The 18,914-nt window shown below is 37.3% G+C and overlaps 1 protein-coding gene across 1 annotated transcript in view; it reads left to right on the top strand.

The window, feature by feature from the left end:
- Window positions 1-18,914, top strand: part of CATSPERB (cation channel sperm associated auxiliary subunit beta) — a 71,403-nt gene that overhangs the window by 30,987 nt on the left and 21,502 nt on the right. Inside the window, exons 14-18 of the mRNA XM_029286343.1 lie at window positions 3,738-3,882; window positions 5,970-6,121; window positions 8,326-8,462; window positions 11,337-11,533; window positions 14,291-14,617. Of these exons, the coding sequence (XP_029142176.1) occupies window positions 3,738-3,882; window positions 5,970-6,121; window positions 8,326-8,462; window positions 11,337-11,533; window positions 14,291-14,617 (958 nt within the window). The remainder of the gene's footprint in view (window positions 1-3,737; window positions 3,883-5,969; window positions 6,122-8,325; window positions 8,463-11,336; window positions 11,534-14,290; window positions 14,618-18,914) is intronic.

Raw genomic sequence — 18,914 nt, 5'->3', positions numbered from 1 at the left:
ATGCTCTGGGACTTCAGAATTCAAACAGACAAGCACCTGCAACATAACACCCCGGATTTAACAATTGTCGATAAGAAAGACAAAAAAAGTCTGGATAGTGGACGTGGCAGTGCCTGGAGACAGCAGAATAGACGAGAAAGAACTGGAGAAGATAACAAAATACAAAGACCTATAAATAGAAATAGAAAGACTGTGGCAAAAGCAAGCAAGGGTAGTACCAACAGTAATAGGCGCCTTGGGTGCAATCCCAAAACAACTGGAGCACCACTTGAACACCATTGGCATTGACAAATTTGCCATTAGTCAATTACAAAAGGCGGCCTTACTAGGAACTGCTTCCATCCTGCAACGGTATCTGTAATACCATCAAACATCCACATCTGCCTATCCCAGGTCCTGGGTAAGGACTCGATAGGTAGACAAAATGCCAAATCCAGTCTGAACATCTGGCTGACTGTGCGATGATCCATAGTAGTAGTAGTAGTAGTAGTAGTAGTAGTAGTAGTAGTAGTAGTAGTAGTAATAATAATAATAATAATAATAATAATAATAAGAATAATAAAGTTGGAAGGGACCTTGGAGGTCATCTAGTCCAACCCCCTGCTCAGGCAGGAAACCCTATACCATTTCAGACAAATGGGTGTCCAGTCTCTTCTTAAAAACCTGCAGTGTTGGAGCATTCACCGCTTCTGGAGGCAGGTTGTTCCACTGGTTAATTGTTCTAACTGTCAGGAAGTTTCTCCTTAGTTCTAGGTTGCTTCTCTCCTTGATTAGTTTCCATCCATTGCTTCTTGTCCTGCCTTCAGGTGCTTCAGGCGCTTCTCTGTGGTAATTCTTCAAGTGTTGGAAGATTGCTATCTTGTCTCCCCTCAATCTTATCTTAATTAAGGTAAACATATATAGTTCCTTTAGCCATAGGATTTTAGCCTCCAAATTCCTTATCATCTTTGTTACTCTTTTCTGCACTCTTCCTAGGACCTCAGCATCTTTTTTGTATCATGGTGACCAAAACTGGATGCAGTATTCCAAATGTGACCTCACTAATGCAGTACAGGTAGTCATTGACTTACAACCATAATTGAACCCAAAATTTCTGTTGCTGTGAAACATTTGTAAAGTGAGTTTTGCCCCATTTTACAACCTTCCTTGCCACATTTAGGCAAGAAAAACCAAATGCACAGGTACAGTATTGGTGGTACCTTGATCAATAATAGTAACTGTTAGAGGGATCTCGGAGTCCAATGGACAGCCAAAAAGCCATCACAGTGCTAGGTTGCATTAACAGAGGGATAGAATCAAGATCACATGAAGTGTTAATACCACTTTACAATGCCTTGGTAAGGCCACACTTGGAATACTGCATCCAGTTTTGGTCACCGCAATGTAAAAAAGATGTTGAGACTCTAGAAAGAGTACAGAGAAGAGCAACAAAGTTGATTAGGGGACTAGAGCAGTGGTGGGATTCAAATATGTGAACAACTGGTTCTACATTTGTCTGAAATGTATAGGGTTTCCTGCCTGAGCAGGAGGTTGGACTAGAAGACTTCCAAGGTCCCTTCCAACTCTATTGTTGTTGTTGTTGTTAAGTGAATCACTGCAATTGTTAACTTAACATGGTTAAGTAAATCTAGTTTGCCCATTGACTTTGCTTGTCAAAAGGTTATCACATGATCCCAAGGCAATGCAACCCTCATAAATATGAGTCAGTTGCCAAGCATCTGAATTTTGATCACATGACCATGGAGATGCTTCAATGGTCATTATTTTGAAAAATGGTCATAAGTCACTTTTTCAGTGCCATTGTAACTTCAAACAGTCACTAATTGAACTGTTGTAAGTCGAAGACTACCTATATAGTGTGGTACTATCACTTCCCATGATTTTGATACTATCCCTCCAGACTAGGACTGAATTGGTTTTTTGGCAGCTGTAGCATGCTGCTGATTCATACTTAAGTAGTGATCCACCAGGATACTTAGATTCTGCTCATAGTTACAACTGTGGAGCCAGATACCTCCTATTCTATACCTATGCATTTGGATTTTCCTACCTAAGTGTAGGACCTTACTTTTCTCACCACTGACCTGCACCTTGTTAGATAGGGCCCAATGCTCAAGTCTTTCAAGATTCTTCTGAGTCTGTCTTCCAAAGTGTACCACCACCATTCCCAGCTTGGTATTGTATACAAATTTGATGAATTCCCCTTCAGTCCCCTCATCTAGATCATTTATGAAGATATGGAAGAGCACCAGGCCCAAGACAGAATCTTGAGGCACCCCACTGCATGCTTCTCTCCACATAAATGTAGCTCTATTGAGGATCACACTCTTGAGTGGGATTGGTCAGCCAACTGCAAATCCATCTGGTGGTGGTTCTATCTATTCCACATTGTCTTACCAAGAAGTAGGCTGTGGTCTATTTTCTCAAATGCTTTACTGAAATCCACAGCATTTCCCTGATCCACTAATTTAGTCACTTTATCAAAGAAGGCAATAAGCTTTGTCTGGCATGAAATCCATGCTGGGTTCCAATAATCACCTTGTTCCTTTCTAGAGGCTCACAAATCCACTGCTTGATTATCTTTTTCCAGTATTTTCTTAAGTATTGATGTCAAACTGAATGGTCTGTAGTTTCCTGGATCCATTTTTTTACCCTTTTTTGAAGATTGAAACCACATCAGCATTTTCCAGTCTTCTGGCTCCAGGATCTCTGGAAGATTTTATTCAGTGGTTCCAAGATCACATCTGCCAGGTCCTTCACTAACCTGGGATGTAAACCACCTGGTCCCAGATATTTGAATTCATCCAAAGCAAATAGGTGTTCTCTTATTAACTGCTTGCCTATTTTTGACCTGCATTCCAGTTCTGTCTTTCACACAGTGCTGTTTTTTGATAGGTTGGTCTATATTTTCCTTTTGTATAAAGACAAAAAGAATGCAAAGAAGGAATTAAGGCAGCTCTCTTTCTCCCTCCTGACTGTCACCTTCTTACCATCTTCTTCCATTAGTGGACCGATCATTTTCTTGACTTTCTTCTTACTCCTTACATATTGTTATTTTTGGCATTTGTTCCAAGTCTTAGTTCATTCTGAGTGTTAGCCTTCCTGATTCCTTCTTTATGAATTCAGGCTATTTGGTGGTTTTCTGCTCTAGTTATAGGCCCCTCTTTCCATTTTTTTTATTTGTCCTTTTTATCCCTCAGCTTATCAGAGACTGTTTGTACAACTGTGCTAGTTTCTTATTTTTCTTTCTCTGTGGTATTGTTTTGTTTGTATCTTTATTATCTTGTTAAATATATTTGCTTGGTTATTGTTCTCAGGCAAGAGGACCATACATTTATCTTTAGATCACTTTGTAAATTACATTCAATAATTCTACTTTGAACTTGTTTGTCTGCATTCATGATCTTAGAGCTTTATTGTAAAACAAAACTTTTTGAAGGGACTTGTAATCTTATATTTATCCTTTTTGATAGTATATGGTAAAATAAATCTAAAAGTGCTTTTAAGTCAAGTGAACTCCTGGTGACTAAATTGGACCCAACCTTATCCTTTTCTTTATAATAGTATGGAAACAGTGCCATCTTCTGGGACATTTTTTTCCTTTCTTAGTTTAACTAAAAAGTCCTAATTTCTGAGTTTCTCCAACCACACCTTCCTTCTGAGCTCCAACAAAGTAATTAAAAAGTTTGTTTAAGTCATTGTGATTTTAAAGTATATTCAATTTTGTCTTTTTTTAGGTGTGGGGTTCTTTTGATGGAGGCAACACATTTATACCTTTGATTATACTGCTTAATGAGACTATTGTAAGCACAGATTCATGTGTTTACACTCAGGGAATTGTATTTGTTACAGACAAAGCAAATATTTATTACACTAAAGCAGGTAAGAAATTCTTTTAAAATTAAAATTACTCTTGAATTGTGAAGCTTTCAGCATATGACCTGATGCAAATTGTTGCCTTTCCCCATTGGCAGATGGAACAATAAAACATCAAATACTGAAATATCAAGAATAGCAAATAAAGAAGGTTAGAATGTGTTTATTGTAAGTAGAAATAACTGTATTAGTCTGTTAAGATAAAACACTTGGTAGTCTTAAAAGTAAGAAGCTTTTAATGAGCTTAAGTTCTCTCAAGACCAGCTGAACAGATGTGTACATAAAATATTATTTGATAGCTAGAAAATAGCGTAAATTAGTGCAGCTGTGATGATGTGTGAGATAGGGCCAAAAGATCATAAATCACAAGATGTGACATTTCTAAGGAAAATTTATGCACTTATATCATCATCTTAGAGAATCAGAATCGGAATTAGGCCTGATATTTCTGGGAGTCAACTCACCTGATCTCTTTGTGTACCAGACACATAAATTATTGTATTAATATTTTTCTTTCTTTCTCTCAAACTTTAATTATTGAGTAAAGTAAGTAGGCTCCTTTAAGCTGAGCTTGATCTCTGGTGATTTCACGAAGACAATCTTGCAGTTTTCTTGTCATAGAAATGGTTTGACAATGATTTTCTCCAGTCTTTTTTTTTTTAACTTACAATCTAGCTTATAACTTTAGTACAGCATGGTCAATTGAGCTTCTATTCAATCTGCTTAGCTTTTGAGGATCAGTATAAGTTGGCTAGATGCTGTCATCAAACTGGGCATCTAGCCAATAAAAATCTTCCTCTTTGAATACATCCCCTCCATGTGGATATCCCCTTGTCATGGGGGAAGGGCTTGTGTATTCTATTAAGGTTGAGTGCTATGCTGGAGGTATCCACCAGAAAGTTTAGCAGAAGGGTCACCCAAGCCAGATAGGTGTCAACTGAGGAGCCATACTAAGAATACCCACAACCCATTAACCATGATGAGACAAGAATCCCATACTGGATTGGTCATTGCCAGGGTTAACAAAGACTATGCAGTTGCTATCCCTGGGCAGCTGTCAAAAAATGAGTTACAGGGTTGGAAAAAGACCTGGCAACAGAAACAAAAATTATGTTGGTATCTGCTATTTTGTTTCCCCTTCTCTAAATATTATAGCAACTTTCAAAGGAGAGGATTAGAATTAGAGTCAGAATTACTGATTTTCATTAGGATCAGAGTTGAAAAGGGGGTCCTTATTGGCTGGAATAGAAGAAACTCAGAGCAATCTTCTATATAGGCTCTTGAATATTTTTCATTCACTAATATTTTATGCAGTTTCTACCCAAAGACAAAGGACCAGGATTCAAAGACAAAAGACATAGGACCAGTCAAAACTACAGTTTATAAAATGCGTAGAATCATTCCAAAATGAAGCCATCAATACTGCCAATCTCCATTTCTGCACAGGAAGCACTTTTATACATGTAGATTTGTCCACTGGTGTATTTTTTTAAGAAACTATTTGTCATGCTTGACTCACTACGCGCACACACACAAGCAGACAACAGAAACAGGGAGGGGGGTAGATTTGGAATGCAAGGGAGAGACCTGTGGAATGCAAGAGCTGACTGTTGCTGGCAATGACCTGGTGCCCAAGGCCGAAAGATGAGGAAGTGCCAAGGCTTCAGATCATTTCCCCCAAAAATTGACTGTGATTGATTGGTAGACAATGAACAGTGGGTGGCCCAGGGGAGAAAAGGGGAGTTTAACTACACTATTTCACCGCAAAAACCTCAGAACTGGCTTCTCTTCTTCTGTGCCTCTGTGGAATTATCAGTAAAGTTATACTCTTGGTAAAATAATGTCCCAGTAGTTTCTTTTAATGCATATGCCAATGGGATGGTTGACACTATTGCTTTAACTGACATGGATCTGTGGAGTAAAACATTCACTTCTTTCTAAATCAAATTTCTTGTTTCCTGATTACATAGAGCACACTTGGTTTGATTAGAAGAAATGTTCTTTTTGAATATCTGCTGAAAATACTTCTGTGTGAAGTCATAGAGTTTATGATAGTAAGATGGGGTACACACACATTTTTTTTTTCTGTGTAGGAATAGTTGCATATACCTGGCTTATAACAATGCCACTTGGTGTTTTCAACATGTACTTTGATCACCTGGGAATTTTGAGTCATATAAGTTTTAATAGCACATCTGAAGATGGTTTGTCAGTTTCTGTGATGGATATGAACTCTTTAATGCAGGTTTGACATTTATCATTTATTTGGTATACTACTGAAGATAATTTATAAAATGTTACGGTTATGTAAAGCTTATTCAATTTGATTGTATGAAGTGCATATTTACTTATAACTGTGATTCCTTGAAAACACATAGCCTAAATACACTGAAATTATTTCCAACTAGATACTAAATGTACTTAAAATATGATTTAACTAATTTATTGTATGAACAGCAGATAAGCCAACATTATGACAAAACTTGTTTAAAGAATTAGAGATTTCTTAGAAATTAGTGAGAGTTTTAGAAATTGTTGACTTTTATTGAATCATATCCATTTTTAAGTATTTTCAATAACTATTAGATTTATAGTTGAGTCCTGTAACACACCCTGCCAACAAAAGTGTGTATAGTCAAGGCCATGGTTTTCCCAGTTGCAATGTATGGATGTGAAAGTTGGACCATAACAAAGGCTGAGTGACAAAGAATTGAGGCCTTTGAACTATGGTGCTGGAGAAGACTCCTGCTAGTCCCTTGGACTGCAAGGCGTTCAAACCAGTCAGTCCTAGAAGAGATCAACCCTGACTGCTCTTTAGAAGGCCAGATCCTGAAGTTGAAACTCAAATACTTTGACCACCTAATGAGAAGGCCTATGAGCATTTAGACAGGCATTCTAAAGATTTAATGGGAGCTAGTGTGGATTTATAACACATAAATCATATTAGACGTGATTGTAAGTCAAGAACTACGTGTACAGATGGAATCCTTGAAGGTTATGACCACTGGAGAAGGGCCTAGTGTTGGGAAAGATTGAGGGCAATAGAAGAAGGGGACGACAGAGAATGAGGTGGCTGGATGGAGTCATTGAAGCAGTAGGTGTGAAATTAAATGGACTCCAGAAGATGGTAGAGGACAGGAAGACCTGGAGGAACGTTGTCCATGGGATCGCAATGGGTCGGACACGACTTCACAATTAACAACAACAACCTGTAACACATAGTAAAATTTTAAGATCTAAATTCCCCTAGAATTCTTCTAACACCTGGATATGAAATATTAATGTGACTTTAGAAGGACTCTGGAATGGTCATAACCTTCAAGGATTCCATCTGTACATGTAGTTCTTGACTTACAACCAAGTCTAATATGATTTATGTGTTATAAATCCACACTAGCTCCCATTAAATCTTTAGAATGCCTGTCTAAATGCTCATATACAATACATGCTGTGATATTAATATCTTTTTTGAGATGCAGGCTCCACAAAAATTTATCTCAAGAGCCATCACACTCTATATAAGTATCATTGAAGTGGCAGTTTTATTTATTTATTTTATTTTATTTATTTTCCTTTCTAATAATTCCAACTGTGGAATTTGGCTTTGCTGTTGCAGAGTAGCTTGACATTTTGATCTGTTAACCAAGGATTTAATATCTATTTTCTGATTTTACTATCAGCTCTGGATTACTGCATATATGAAATCAGAGATTTATGGATGAGCATGCATCACTTTACATTTGCTTACATAACATTTCCATCACTGAACTTTTTGCAATTCATCTTTTATTTTATTGATCTGAGCAATTTGAAAGCATCAGAAAACTTGGTTATCTTGCTCCTCACTCCTAAATCTAAGTCATTTTAATACTGTGGATGGGCAAACCTTTTGCTGTAAGTAAAAATACATAACTAGTGTCAGAGTAGGATACTCTTCCATTAAAGGACCAGGTGAACATTTGGGATTTTTCTGTTTTGTAGCTACTGATGATTACAGGAATGCTTTCTATCACCTTTGGCTGGTTCATGAGCCATAACCATGAGCCCTATGTAAAACAAGATGATTTTGTCACAGCTGTTCATGTTTATATGAGATGGTCAGGCCCCTGATATCAGCTATATAGATTGTGCCAATATTAACTCTATTGAACAGATGGATACAACAAAATAGCTTTTACCGAGTTGGTTAAATGGTATCTGCATGGCAAAACAAGAAGAGACAGAGTCAAGGATCAATTGGTTGTGAATAAATAGGAATTGAATATGGACTGAATATAAGAATGAGTGGTCAATATGCTGCCTAGAGACATGAATGTACAGTACAATTGTTGTGTGTGTATACTATGCCATATTGTTGACCAAGAACAGTTTAGATTTTTCCCCTAAAATAGTTAAAAATTGTACATCTAAATAAAGAAACCAAATAATTACTTCTTCACTTTGTTTCAGGAGACTGACTTAGGTTTTGATGGTCCTTTATCTCCACATTATGTTACTGAAGAACAAATGCTGTTTTTTCACCATGGGCCACCAGATACTATACCAACATTCTCCAACTTACAAAGTGGAAAACGCATAGACTATGAGTAAATACCAACAGTATATACTTTAAGAACCATCTGTTAAAAATAAATTATTTGGTTTTTTAAATTATTCGTATTATTAATTTAAAAATAAATAGCACTCATTCTTAAAATACAGATTTAAGGAAAAGAACCTGTAATATATCTGGCAAGTGTTAACAGACCTGGCAGAAAGAAGAGATTGAACATTCATTTGTCTGAAATGGTATAGGGTTTCCTGCCTGAGCAGGGGGTTGGACTAGATGACCTTCAAGGTCCCTTCCAACTTCTTCTTCTTCTTCTTCTTCTTCTTCTTCTTCTTCTTCTTCTTCTTCTTCTTCTTCTTCTTCTTCTTCTTCTTCTTATTATTATTATTATTATTATTATTATTATTATTATTATTATTATTATTATTATTATTATTATTATTATTATTATTATATTTCAAAATGAAATCACATTTGTCAGCTTCTGAAATTAAATTATTCCAGTAATGCAGAATTGAGACTGCACATGACCCCCTTAACATTTCTTTTTGATTAGAATATAGAGGCCTGGTTTGTACATTATGGTAAAGTATAATATGATTTATTTGATTTTGGTTCAGCATGTTATATGAACCCAGCCACTGTGGTTTGAGAACCATACCTAGTTGAAGGGTCAGCACAACAGTAGCAATTTTTTACAGGCTACTGAAGGTCCAGAATGGGCAGGGCTGACATTTTCAGCTATTCTTGAGGGTGGGAAGGGCTTCTCTATATTAGCTCTTATTTTAAAAGGAAGACAATGAAATACTGTGCCACTTAAAATGCTCAAGTGTCATTAGATTTCAGAGGCATGATCCTCAGGGGCTTTTGAGTCTCAAAATGTGGAACAAAGGCCTTGTAAAACAAAAGCCATAGATTTTACATCCCTTAATGCTAGGTGTGAATATCTGTGACTTAAAAAAATATTTTAAAAATCTAATTCAGAACCCAGTTTTGAAGATTTTACTTTAGCATTTTACATTGCCACTACTGTTGGGTCTTGGTAATGTTCAACAGAAATGTGCATGTACTAAAATATTGATTTGGGGGAGGGGGCTTAATAAAGATGTCAACTTAAATCTTTTAGGTTTTAGCCATTTGGATTTATGATTTTAAAGTTTTCCCCCCACTTTTCTTGTTAATAGTTTGAGACACCAACAGGTTTTTTTTTTAATTTCTGTGACAAAATTTTCTGGTGTGGGGAGCTGAAAAAAGATTAAAATTAAACTCTGGGTAGATAAGATGTTGGAAAACTTCAAAACAACTGAGGATTAGGGATTTGCTATCAACTACAGAAAGTATTCTAGTAAGAGTAGATTAATTATTTCTATTGTCATTATGTAACCAATATAAGCTTTGGCTCTGATTTAAGCTGCAGAGAAAGATCATAATTTCTGTAAATACTGGAAAATGGAAGCCAAACCTAGTCAGGAAAATGATTGTTTACCTAAGATCTTTATGTCAGAGTCCATTTAGATGGCTTTTGTGGTCAGTTAAAGTCTGTTGACTGCAAATACAATGTCTATTACCTTTCAGGAATGATCAGATATAGTTGAGAAATTACAACCATCCTTGGTTCTCCTGTTAGTATGAATAAGTTAGTATGAATAAGGAGGAGACCAGAATATAAGATAAGAAGGTTTATAAGAGCTCGCATGATTGAAGAAATGGTTATCAATGTAAAGAAAGACACACATATGCTAATATGCTATTTGATGGGTCTATTCCTTGGGCAAATTTGGCAACCATTCCAAATAGTGCTTAATGCTGAAAACCTTTCCATTTCAAAACATAACGAGTCTCCTATAAAACAATAATATTTTCTCTGAGTCAGCTTCTCCATATCCAAATGTTGCAGATTAATGGAGGTTATTGATAGGTTTTGCAAGAAATTTCAGTACTTTTAGAGTTATAATTAAATATAAAAGTTCAATTATTATATTAATGTTACTTAAGGTAAGCAAATTCATGGAGTGTTTTCAAATCTATCCAAAATATGGAGTTTGACCTATATGTTAGAACACTGCTGCTTAATAAAAAATTCTGGAATAATTTCAAGGCAATTACCCATAAAATGGAAGAGAACACTGATGGCCACAATGTGCTTGATACGATGACTTTGAAAACAAAAGATATTATGACCCCTAATAAATCCTTAATAAGGTCATCATCTGAACAGCTTATAGAGGAAACTTTAAGTCAAACTCTTTCAGACCATTTTCTGAGGAAGAACTAGTTGATATTCTTTGGGGGCTGGAAGATTTAAAAATAACTGTGTTAAGAGTTTCATACTGACATAGTTCCTTTCCAAGTTCTATCTACCTCTAACAGCCAAGATAGAACCTCCATCAATTCTTAAAACTTATTGATAAAATGTTACCTTGTGATGTGTCAATGACAAATAATTTCAAACTTATCTTCCTCTTCCTCAAGCTTTGTCCCTTATCTTATGCACAGTAGAATTCAGGAGGAAAAAACAAGTCCAGACAAATCCTATGAGAGTATAGCAGCAGTGAAAAGTATGGAGATGCCCTTAAAACTGACATCATGCTGAACTCCACTAAACCCCAGTTAACAGAGGATGAGTTTATTTATCATGGAGCTTGTTCCAAAGTTTTTAATCTGAATATTAAAGATCAAGTGCTCCCTCTTATACTACAGAGAATCAAGGATTGGTTATTTCCCCCAATGGGAAGCCCTTAGAAGACAGGTGTTAGCAGCAGAAACTGTCACGTGCTACCCCAAAGCAGAAAGCAGAATCAGACCTACAGGGCTTCTGAGAGAAGAATGACATATGACAAGCTATAATTGTGGTACATATAAAATACAATGGGACAAACCTATCAAGATAATAATATTTACTTTTTTTAAGGCCAGGAGGATCAGGTGTAATTAACACAGTCTTCACACGTATGAATCCTGCAGGAGTTGTATCATCGGTTCTGGTACATGTTCTGGAACATTTTCCTGTTGAATCTATAACTGACAGCCCTTGTACAGCAAATGCTTTAACCATTCTACCTCCTAAACCTAATTCTACTTCATATCAACTTCAACTTGCTACTGCAGGTATGTCAATTGTTTGATAATGAAGAACTTTTGGTTCTGAATTTGCTTATATTTCTCTTAAGTACCAGCATTTTCCAAATTCTGAACAGGTATACTTTTTAATGCATTAAGTGTAGTACTGTGGTATCTGAAATCCTATAAGAATAAGAAAAAAATTGTTATGCTTATAATGTTAAAAGCCATAATTTTTTGTTATACAAAATGAATGACATTCCATTTTAGCTGGATAACATTGGTCAAATTCCAACTTAACAAATCTCTTGAAAACATTCTAAAATTCCAAATTATATTTCTCACACCCACATTCAATGTCTCCTCAACATGATCAGGGGTCCTAATCCTGCATGTTCTCTCAGGTGTTTATTTTGCTGAGACTTTTAAGCTATCAGAACTGACATTTCCCAGGACCCAGGGAAAAATGGCAAGCAGTGAATGGCAGGTCTTCAGGATCAATTCCCTATTCTCCATAAAGCCCAACCCCTGCTTTAGGTAGGAGCTGGGTCTTGATTTGTTTTTTTTTTCCCTGTGATTCCATTGTCTGCAGTCTAGTTGATTTTCTCACAAAGTGGGTAACCTTTGAGGCTTCCCCACCCTATTCCCATGCCCATACATTCCCTCTTGTGTATCAAATTGCATGGTTGCAGGTTCTGCCTTGCACTCTGCTCCCTCACAGCTCCTTCCTGAGGACACAAGACCAGAATTAGACCATCATTAGCACTTCAGAAGTAGGATGGGGATGGCAGATCAAGGGAAGTGGTGAGGGCATAATCTTTACAACCATCTTCTGGGCTACTCATTGCTCAGCCATTTCAGCCCACAGGATCCAAAAGTTCATTTGGCAGGGATAGTTCTGTTTAGTTTACATCTAGACTGCCTCCAGCAGTCTCAAGTCAAAAAGAGCCCCACTGCAACCATCACTTCTCCTGTGAAAAGTATCTGGTATATTTGTCCACATTCCTATGGTCAGTGTCTATTGATGGGTTAATTTCTTTATCAGTTCTGTCTAGGAAAATCTTTGCCCCAGGAGGGATCTGGTGTGATTTATTTTATTATTATGTACCTTTCTATTTTAATCCTGTCAATCTTAATTGCTGCTAGCGGGTTCTGCATTCCTGTGGTTTAGACTTGATACTTTGTAGCCAATGTGTGTTAAGTGTTTGTTTATTTTGCCACTGAGTCAGACTAATTTGTATTGGGTTCTTCCTGTATTTGCCAAGGTATTTTCTCTTTGGGGTGAGGAGGGGGTGTCCTGCTCTCATCAAATAGAATAGAATAGAATAGAATAGAATAGAATAGAATAGAATAGAATAGAATAGAACTGGAAGGGACCTTGGAGGTCTTCTAGTCCAGCCCCCTGCTCGAGCAGGAGAACCTATACCATCTCAGACAAGTGACTGTTTCGTCTCTTCTTAAAAACATCCAGTGATAGAGCGCCCACGATTTCTGGAGGCAAGCTGTTCCACTGGTTAATTGTCTTCACTGTTAGGAAGTTTCTCCTTAATTCCAAGTTGCTTCTTTCTTTGATCAGTTTCCAACCATTGTTTCTTGTCCTGCCCTCTGGTGCTTTGGAGAATATTCTATGGAGAATAAATGCTAGCTGATAATCCCTTGGGGGAGAACACAATGTAAAGAAATGGTACAGGGGAAAAGCACACTTCTGAGGAGCCAGTTGGGGTTCTTTGTTCAGTTGTGTAACCTATGCATTGATCAGGCTTCACGTTCTATTTGTTCTCCTCTGCACCGCTTGTGAGAATCAGGGGAGTTCCTCCCAACATATTCTATTCTATTCTATTCTGTTCTGTTCTGTTCTGTTCTGTTCACCTCCTCCTGACTGCTCAGTTGTCTGCCTCCTTCAAACACGCATCAGCCTTTCTTTTATTCATATATCTTTGCATTTCTGAGTCTGAAAAATTGATTTTTGTTGAATTACAACTTTAGTTCCAGTGGCTATAGTCCTTTTTAGACCACATTTTTTAGATAAAGAAAACATGGTTTCTCGAACTTCAAAATGAGGTACGGATGCCATGCTAATAATGCTAATATCATCTTTATTAAAAGGCTAATAATGAAGCCCCAAAATTCCAGGTAATATTGTCTCTTGGAGTACATTTGTCAATTTGGGCTACCATTTGGGCAATTTGGGGTATAGTTTGTTGTGAGCTATCCTCACTAGTTCATTGGTTACTTTGCAGAGGATCACCTATTCAACTGAGCTAATGTTTGTTTGTTTATTTATTTATGTCCTGCCATTTTTATTTTTACAAATAACTCGGGGCGGTGAACATATCCAAAACAACTTATCATGCACTCTAAAGTTTCTACAGTATACCTTTACCTTACCGGTGCTGCTGAAACAGCACAGTGGTTAAGAACTTCATTTAGCATATTGTCAATTTGAAGGGCTTTCCCCGGTCTTTCCTCCCACATATTTACCATTTTCTGAGTCACCTGAGGCAGAAGGCTTTCATCCTTAGCTCCCAGAAAGCCTGTAGGGTTGTTGTTGTTGTTTTGGTTTCCTCATTCTAAAGAAGAATGGCAGGCTGAATTAATCTGAGTGGGCTACCATACATGGCTGGTAAACTATGGTTAAAATTTGTCATTTATTGTTAACTAAGGTATAAAATCTAAGATTCCTTATACTAAGTGAAACTGGCATAGGTCAGGTAACTAGTTTTGAATAAATTAGCCTTATTCATTATAATGTCAACTCATTTTAAATGACAGTTGTACTTCTATGTGTGTGATTTTTTTTTTTAGGTACTAATGTATTTAAGGCATCTGATGTTGAAAAGACAGTGGTGATTCCAGGAACTAGCAGTTTCTTTATCACTGAGGTGTTGGATGATCTTAACGCTTTAGGAACTATCACTTTGCCTGAAAAATTGATTCTAAACTACTCTTTTCCACCTGATGAATGGTTTCTGTATGACTTTGGCACAACAAATGGTAGAAAATGGAAAATTGTAGTTGACACATGTAGATATGTAATACAACAGTTTGATGATCTACCACTCCATGCCATTAAATACCTGGATCTTGGACAAACATTGCATTTTTCATTCAGAGTAACTCCAGTTAATACTGGTAAGACCATTGGAATTATATATTTATATCTCTCTTTTTTAACTCTCAATATATTATAAGCATGTGTACAATAGATTTTTAAAATATGAAAATATTAATTTGTTAAATGTATGTCTTTAGTAACAGTGCAAATATTCACTGCTATTCATGAGTAGGCAATTTGAGCCCATGAATATATACAGCTCTGCCTTTTATATCTTTAAAATGTTCAAAATAGGAATATCAGGACTCTGAAATGCTTAATTCATTCATCTGCTTTTCAATTTGTAGAAAAGTCTGAAAAATTTCAACTACAACCTTCTGAAGGAAAATTTCTTAGCTGGTGATTGACTCCACACTGGAAAAAAAAATGCTATCCTTCCCTAATTAATCATTAATTGCCTTTCAAGCTCTTATCATTTTTAATGTAAGATTATTGTAATAAAATTATTAGCATAGGTAACTAGAATCAATAGGATTTAAATAAGGTAATATTGGCAGTCCTTATTCAGTGACCACAATTGGGACAAGCAACTGGGTTGTTAAGCAAAATGGTTGCTAACTAAAGCTGTGATTGTGTTTGTGATCTTACTTCAGCTTTCCTTTGTTTTACAGGCCTGTGAAGGTCATAAATGTAAAATGTAAACGTCATAAATGTAAATCTGTAAAATGTTCATCATTGTAATTGTGAACAATTGCTAAATAAGGCACTCACTAAACAAAGACTACCTGTAGCACTTAAAAGAAATTAATGAAAAAGATGGGCTGGCATTGTAGTCTCCATAGACAACATTAAACCCTCACCTAGCTATGTTACATCTCTGTGAAGCACAGTTCATCTATCCAATCCTTTCAGTTGAATGAAATAGGAACAGGCAGTCTTATTTTTTATGGTATGGTATTTTTTAAACAGTAACAGAATACAGAATAACAAAGCTGTAAGGGACCTCGGAGATCTTCCAGCCCAGACATGTCAAACTCATGACATCACGTGACGTCACGCAACGTATCAGGACGGTTTTCCCATTGCTGGCAATGGGGTGGGCATGGCTTCTGGATAATGCGTCCGACCTGCGGGCCGGCAGTTTGACACCCCTGTTCTAGCCCAACCCCCAACTCAAGCAAGAGACCCTATACCATTTTGGACAAATGGCTGTCCAATCTCTTCTTTAAAATCTCTAGTGATGGAGCACCCACCACTTTTAAAGGCAAGCTGTTCCACTGATTAATTGTTTCACTGTCAGGAAATTTCTCCTCAGTTCTAGGATGGTTCTCCCTTGATTAGTTTCCATCCACTGCTCCTTGTCCTGTCTTCTAGTGCTTTGGAAAACAAGCTTGGGAAATTTTGAAAAATCAGAATATAAAAGCCCAGTCTAGCACAATTCCAATGAAGAAGAAAAATAACAGCTCTCAAAAGAAACCAGCATGCTTGCACAAAGAACTTTCTGATAAATTGAGAAACAAAAAGGACAAGAATAAATAGTGGAAAGAGGGACACATAACTAAGGCAGAATATTAGCAAATAGCCCGAGCCTGCAAAGATGAAGTCAGGAAAGCTAAGGCTCAAAATGAACTAAGGCTTGCGACAAAAGTAAAAAAAATAACAAAAAAAGCTTCTTTAAACATGTAAAAAACATGAAAAAAGTCAAGGAAGTGATTGGTCCATTAATGGGAGAAAATAGCAAGAAGGTGACAAGCAACAGGGAAAAAGCAGATCTGCTTAATTGATTTTTTGCATCTGTCTTTACACAAAAGGAAAAACAGTCCAACCTATCAAAAACAATATTGTAAAAAAACCAGATTAGGAATACACATTAAAATAGGCAAGAAAATGGTAAGAGAGCACCTGTCCACCCTAGACAAGTTCAAATCACCAGGATCAGATGGATTATACTCCAAGGTTCTGAAAGAACTGGCAGATGTGATCTCAGAACCACTGAATTATATTTTTCAAAGATCCTGGAGCACCAGGGAAGTATCAGAGGACTGGAAAAGAACTGATGTAATTCCATCTTTAAAAAAAGAGGGGGGAATGGACTCAGAAACCACAGACCTATCAGCCTTACATCAATACCTGGGAAGATTCTGGAAAAGATAGTTAAGCAACAAATCTGCAAACACCTAGAGACAAACAAAATCATAACCAAAAGTCAAGATAAGTTTGTCAACAACAGATCATGCCAGATAAATCTTAGTGCATTCTTTGACAAAGTGACAAAATCAGTGGACAGGACAACATGCTGTAGATATAGTTTACTTGGACTTCAGTAAGGCATTTGATAAAGTAGACCACAACCTACTATTTGATAAGGTAGAAAAATGTGGGTTAGACAGCATCACCACCAGATGGATTTGTAGCTGGCTGACCGGCCGTACTCAGCATGTGTTCCTCAATGGAACCGCATCTACATGGAGGGAAGTGTGTAGTGGGGTGCCCCAGGGCTCTGTTCTGGGCCCAGTGCTCTTCAATATCTTCATCAATGATTTAGATGAGGTATAGATGAGAACTCATCAAATTTGCAGATGACACCAAGCTGGCAGGAATAGCCAAAACCCCAGAAGATAGACTTAAGATAAGCTTAAAAGGGATATTGGCAGACTGAAATATTGGGCCCTATCTAACAAAATGAAATTCAATGGTAAAAAAAGTAAGGTTCTACATTTAAGCAAGAAAAATGAATTGCACAGGTATAGTATAGGTGGTACCAGGCTCAATAGTAATAATTGTGGGACAACCACTTAAATACTGTATTTTTCTGACGCTATTTTTTCCTGCAACACCCTGTTCAAAAATCAGGTGTGTCTATACAAGTGCAGCATACAACACAGAAAAATAATGGTAACCTTCGCAGCCCAGGGCATGCCTGTGTGGGTTGCCATGCCACCTGGTGCAGGTGTCAAGCCCCTGTGGGCTTGCCACTAGCAGGGGGAGAGGGCAAGATTGTTGGCCAGCCGAACTTCCAGATTTGCCAGTTCAGCTGTTCGGCGCTCCGCTGAACAGCTGATCGGCGCGGAGAAACTCACATGCCAGAGCTTCTTATACAAGGGTGCGTCTTATAGATGGAAAAATACAGTATCAGCCAGCAGTGTGCTGCAGCTGCCAAAAAAGCCAACACAGTTCTAGGCTGCATCAACAGTATTAATACCACTTTATAATGCCTTGGTAAGACCACATTTGGAATACTGCATCCAGTTTTGATTGCCACAATGTAAAAAAGATGTTGAGACTCTAGAACAGCCTTTTCTATACCACACACCCCTAGAAAGCTTCTGATATATGCTCGCACCCCTTACAAAAGTTTGAAATAACAGCAACAATTTATGCATATACACTATAATTTTGAAAACCCAAGTTTTTGCATCCCCTGGAATATCATCTTGAAGCCCTGGTTGGGAGCCCCTGCTCTAGAAAGAGTGCAGAGAAGAGAAACAAACTGCATCCAGTTTTGGTCACCATGATGTAAAAAAGATGTTAAGACTCTGGAGGGAGTACAGAGAAGAGCAACAAGGATGATTAGGGGACTGGAGGCTAAAATATATAAACAATGGTTGCTGGAATTGGGTATGTCTAGTTTCATGAAAGAAGGACCGAGGTGACATGATAGCAGTGTTCCAATATCTAAGGGCTACCACAAGGAAGAGGGAGTTAACCTATTCTCCAAAGCACCTGAAGGCAGGACAAGAAGCAATGCATGGAAAGTAATCAAGGAGAGAAGCAACCTAGAACTAAGGAGACATTTCCTGACAATTAGAAAAATTTATCAGTGGAACAATCTGCTTCCAGAAGTTGTGAATGCTCCAAAACTGGAAGTTTTAAAGAAGAGATTGGACAATCATTTGTCTGAAATGGTATAGCGTTTCCTACCTGAGCAGGGGTTTGGACTAGAAGACCTCCAAGGTCCCTTCCAACTCTGTCATTCTGTTATTCTATATTATTCTATTTTATTATTAAGCCCCTCAAATATTGGAACATTGCTATCATGTCACCCATAGTTCTCCTTTTCACTAGAATAGACATACCCAATTTCTGTAATCGTTCTTCATATGTTTTAGTCCCCGAGCCCCTAATCATTTTTGTTGCTCTTCTCTGCACTCTGCACTCAACAACTTTTTTATATTATGGCAATCACAACTGGATGCAGTATTCCAAGTGTGGTCTTACTAAGGCATTATAAAGCAGTACTAACACTTCACATTATCTTGATTCTATTCTTCTGTTAATGCAGCCTAGGATTGCATTAGCTTTTTTGGTGGCTGCCACACACTGCTGGCTCATATTTAAGTGGTTGTCTAACAAGAGTCCTAGATCTCTCTTGCA

Source organism: Protobothrops mucrosquamatus, unplaced genomic scaffold, assembly GCF_001527695.2.
Source record: "Protobothrops mucrosquamatus isolate PMUCROS unplaced genomic scaffold, P.Mucros_1.0 scaffold_211, whole genome shotgun sequence".
In the NCBI taxonomy this organism is placed as follows: Eukaryota; Metazoa; Chordata; class Lepidosauria; order Squamata; family Viperidae; genus Protobothrops; species Protobothrops mucrosquamatus.
The sequence above is the reverse complement of the archived record's forward strand: the minus strand, read 5'-3'. Positions and strand labels throughout refer to the sequence as shown.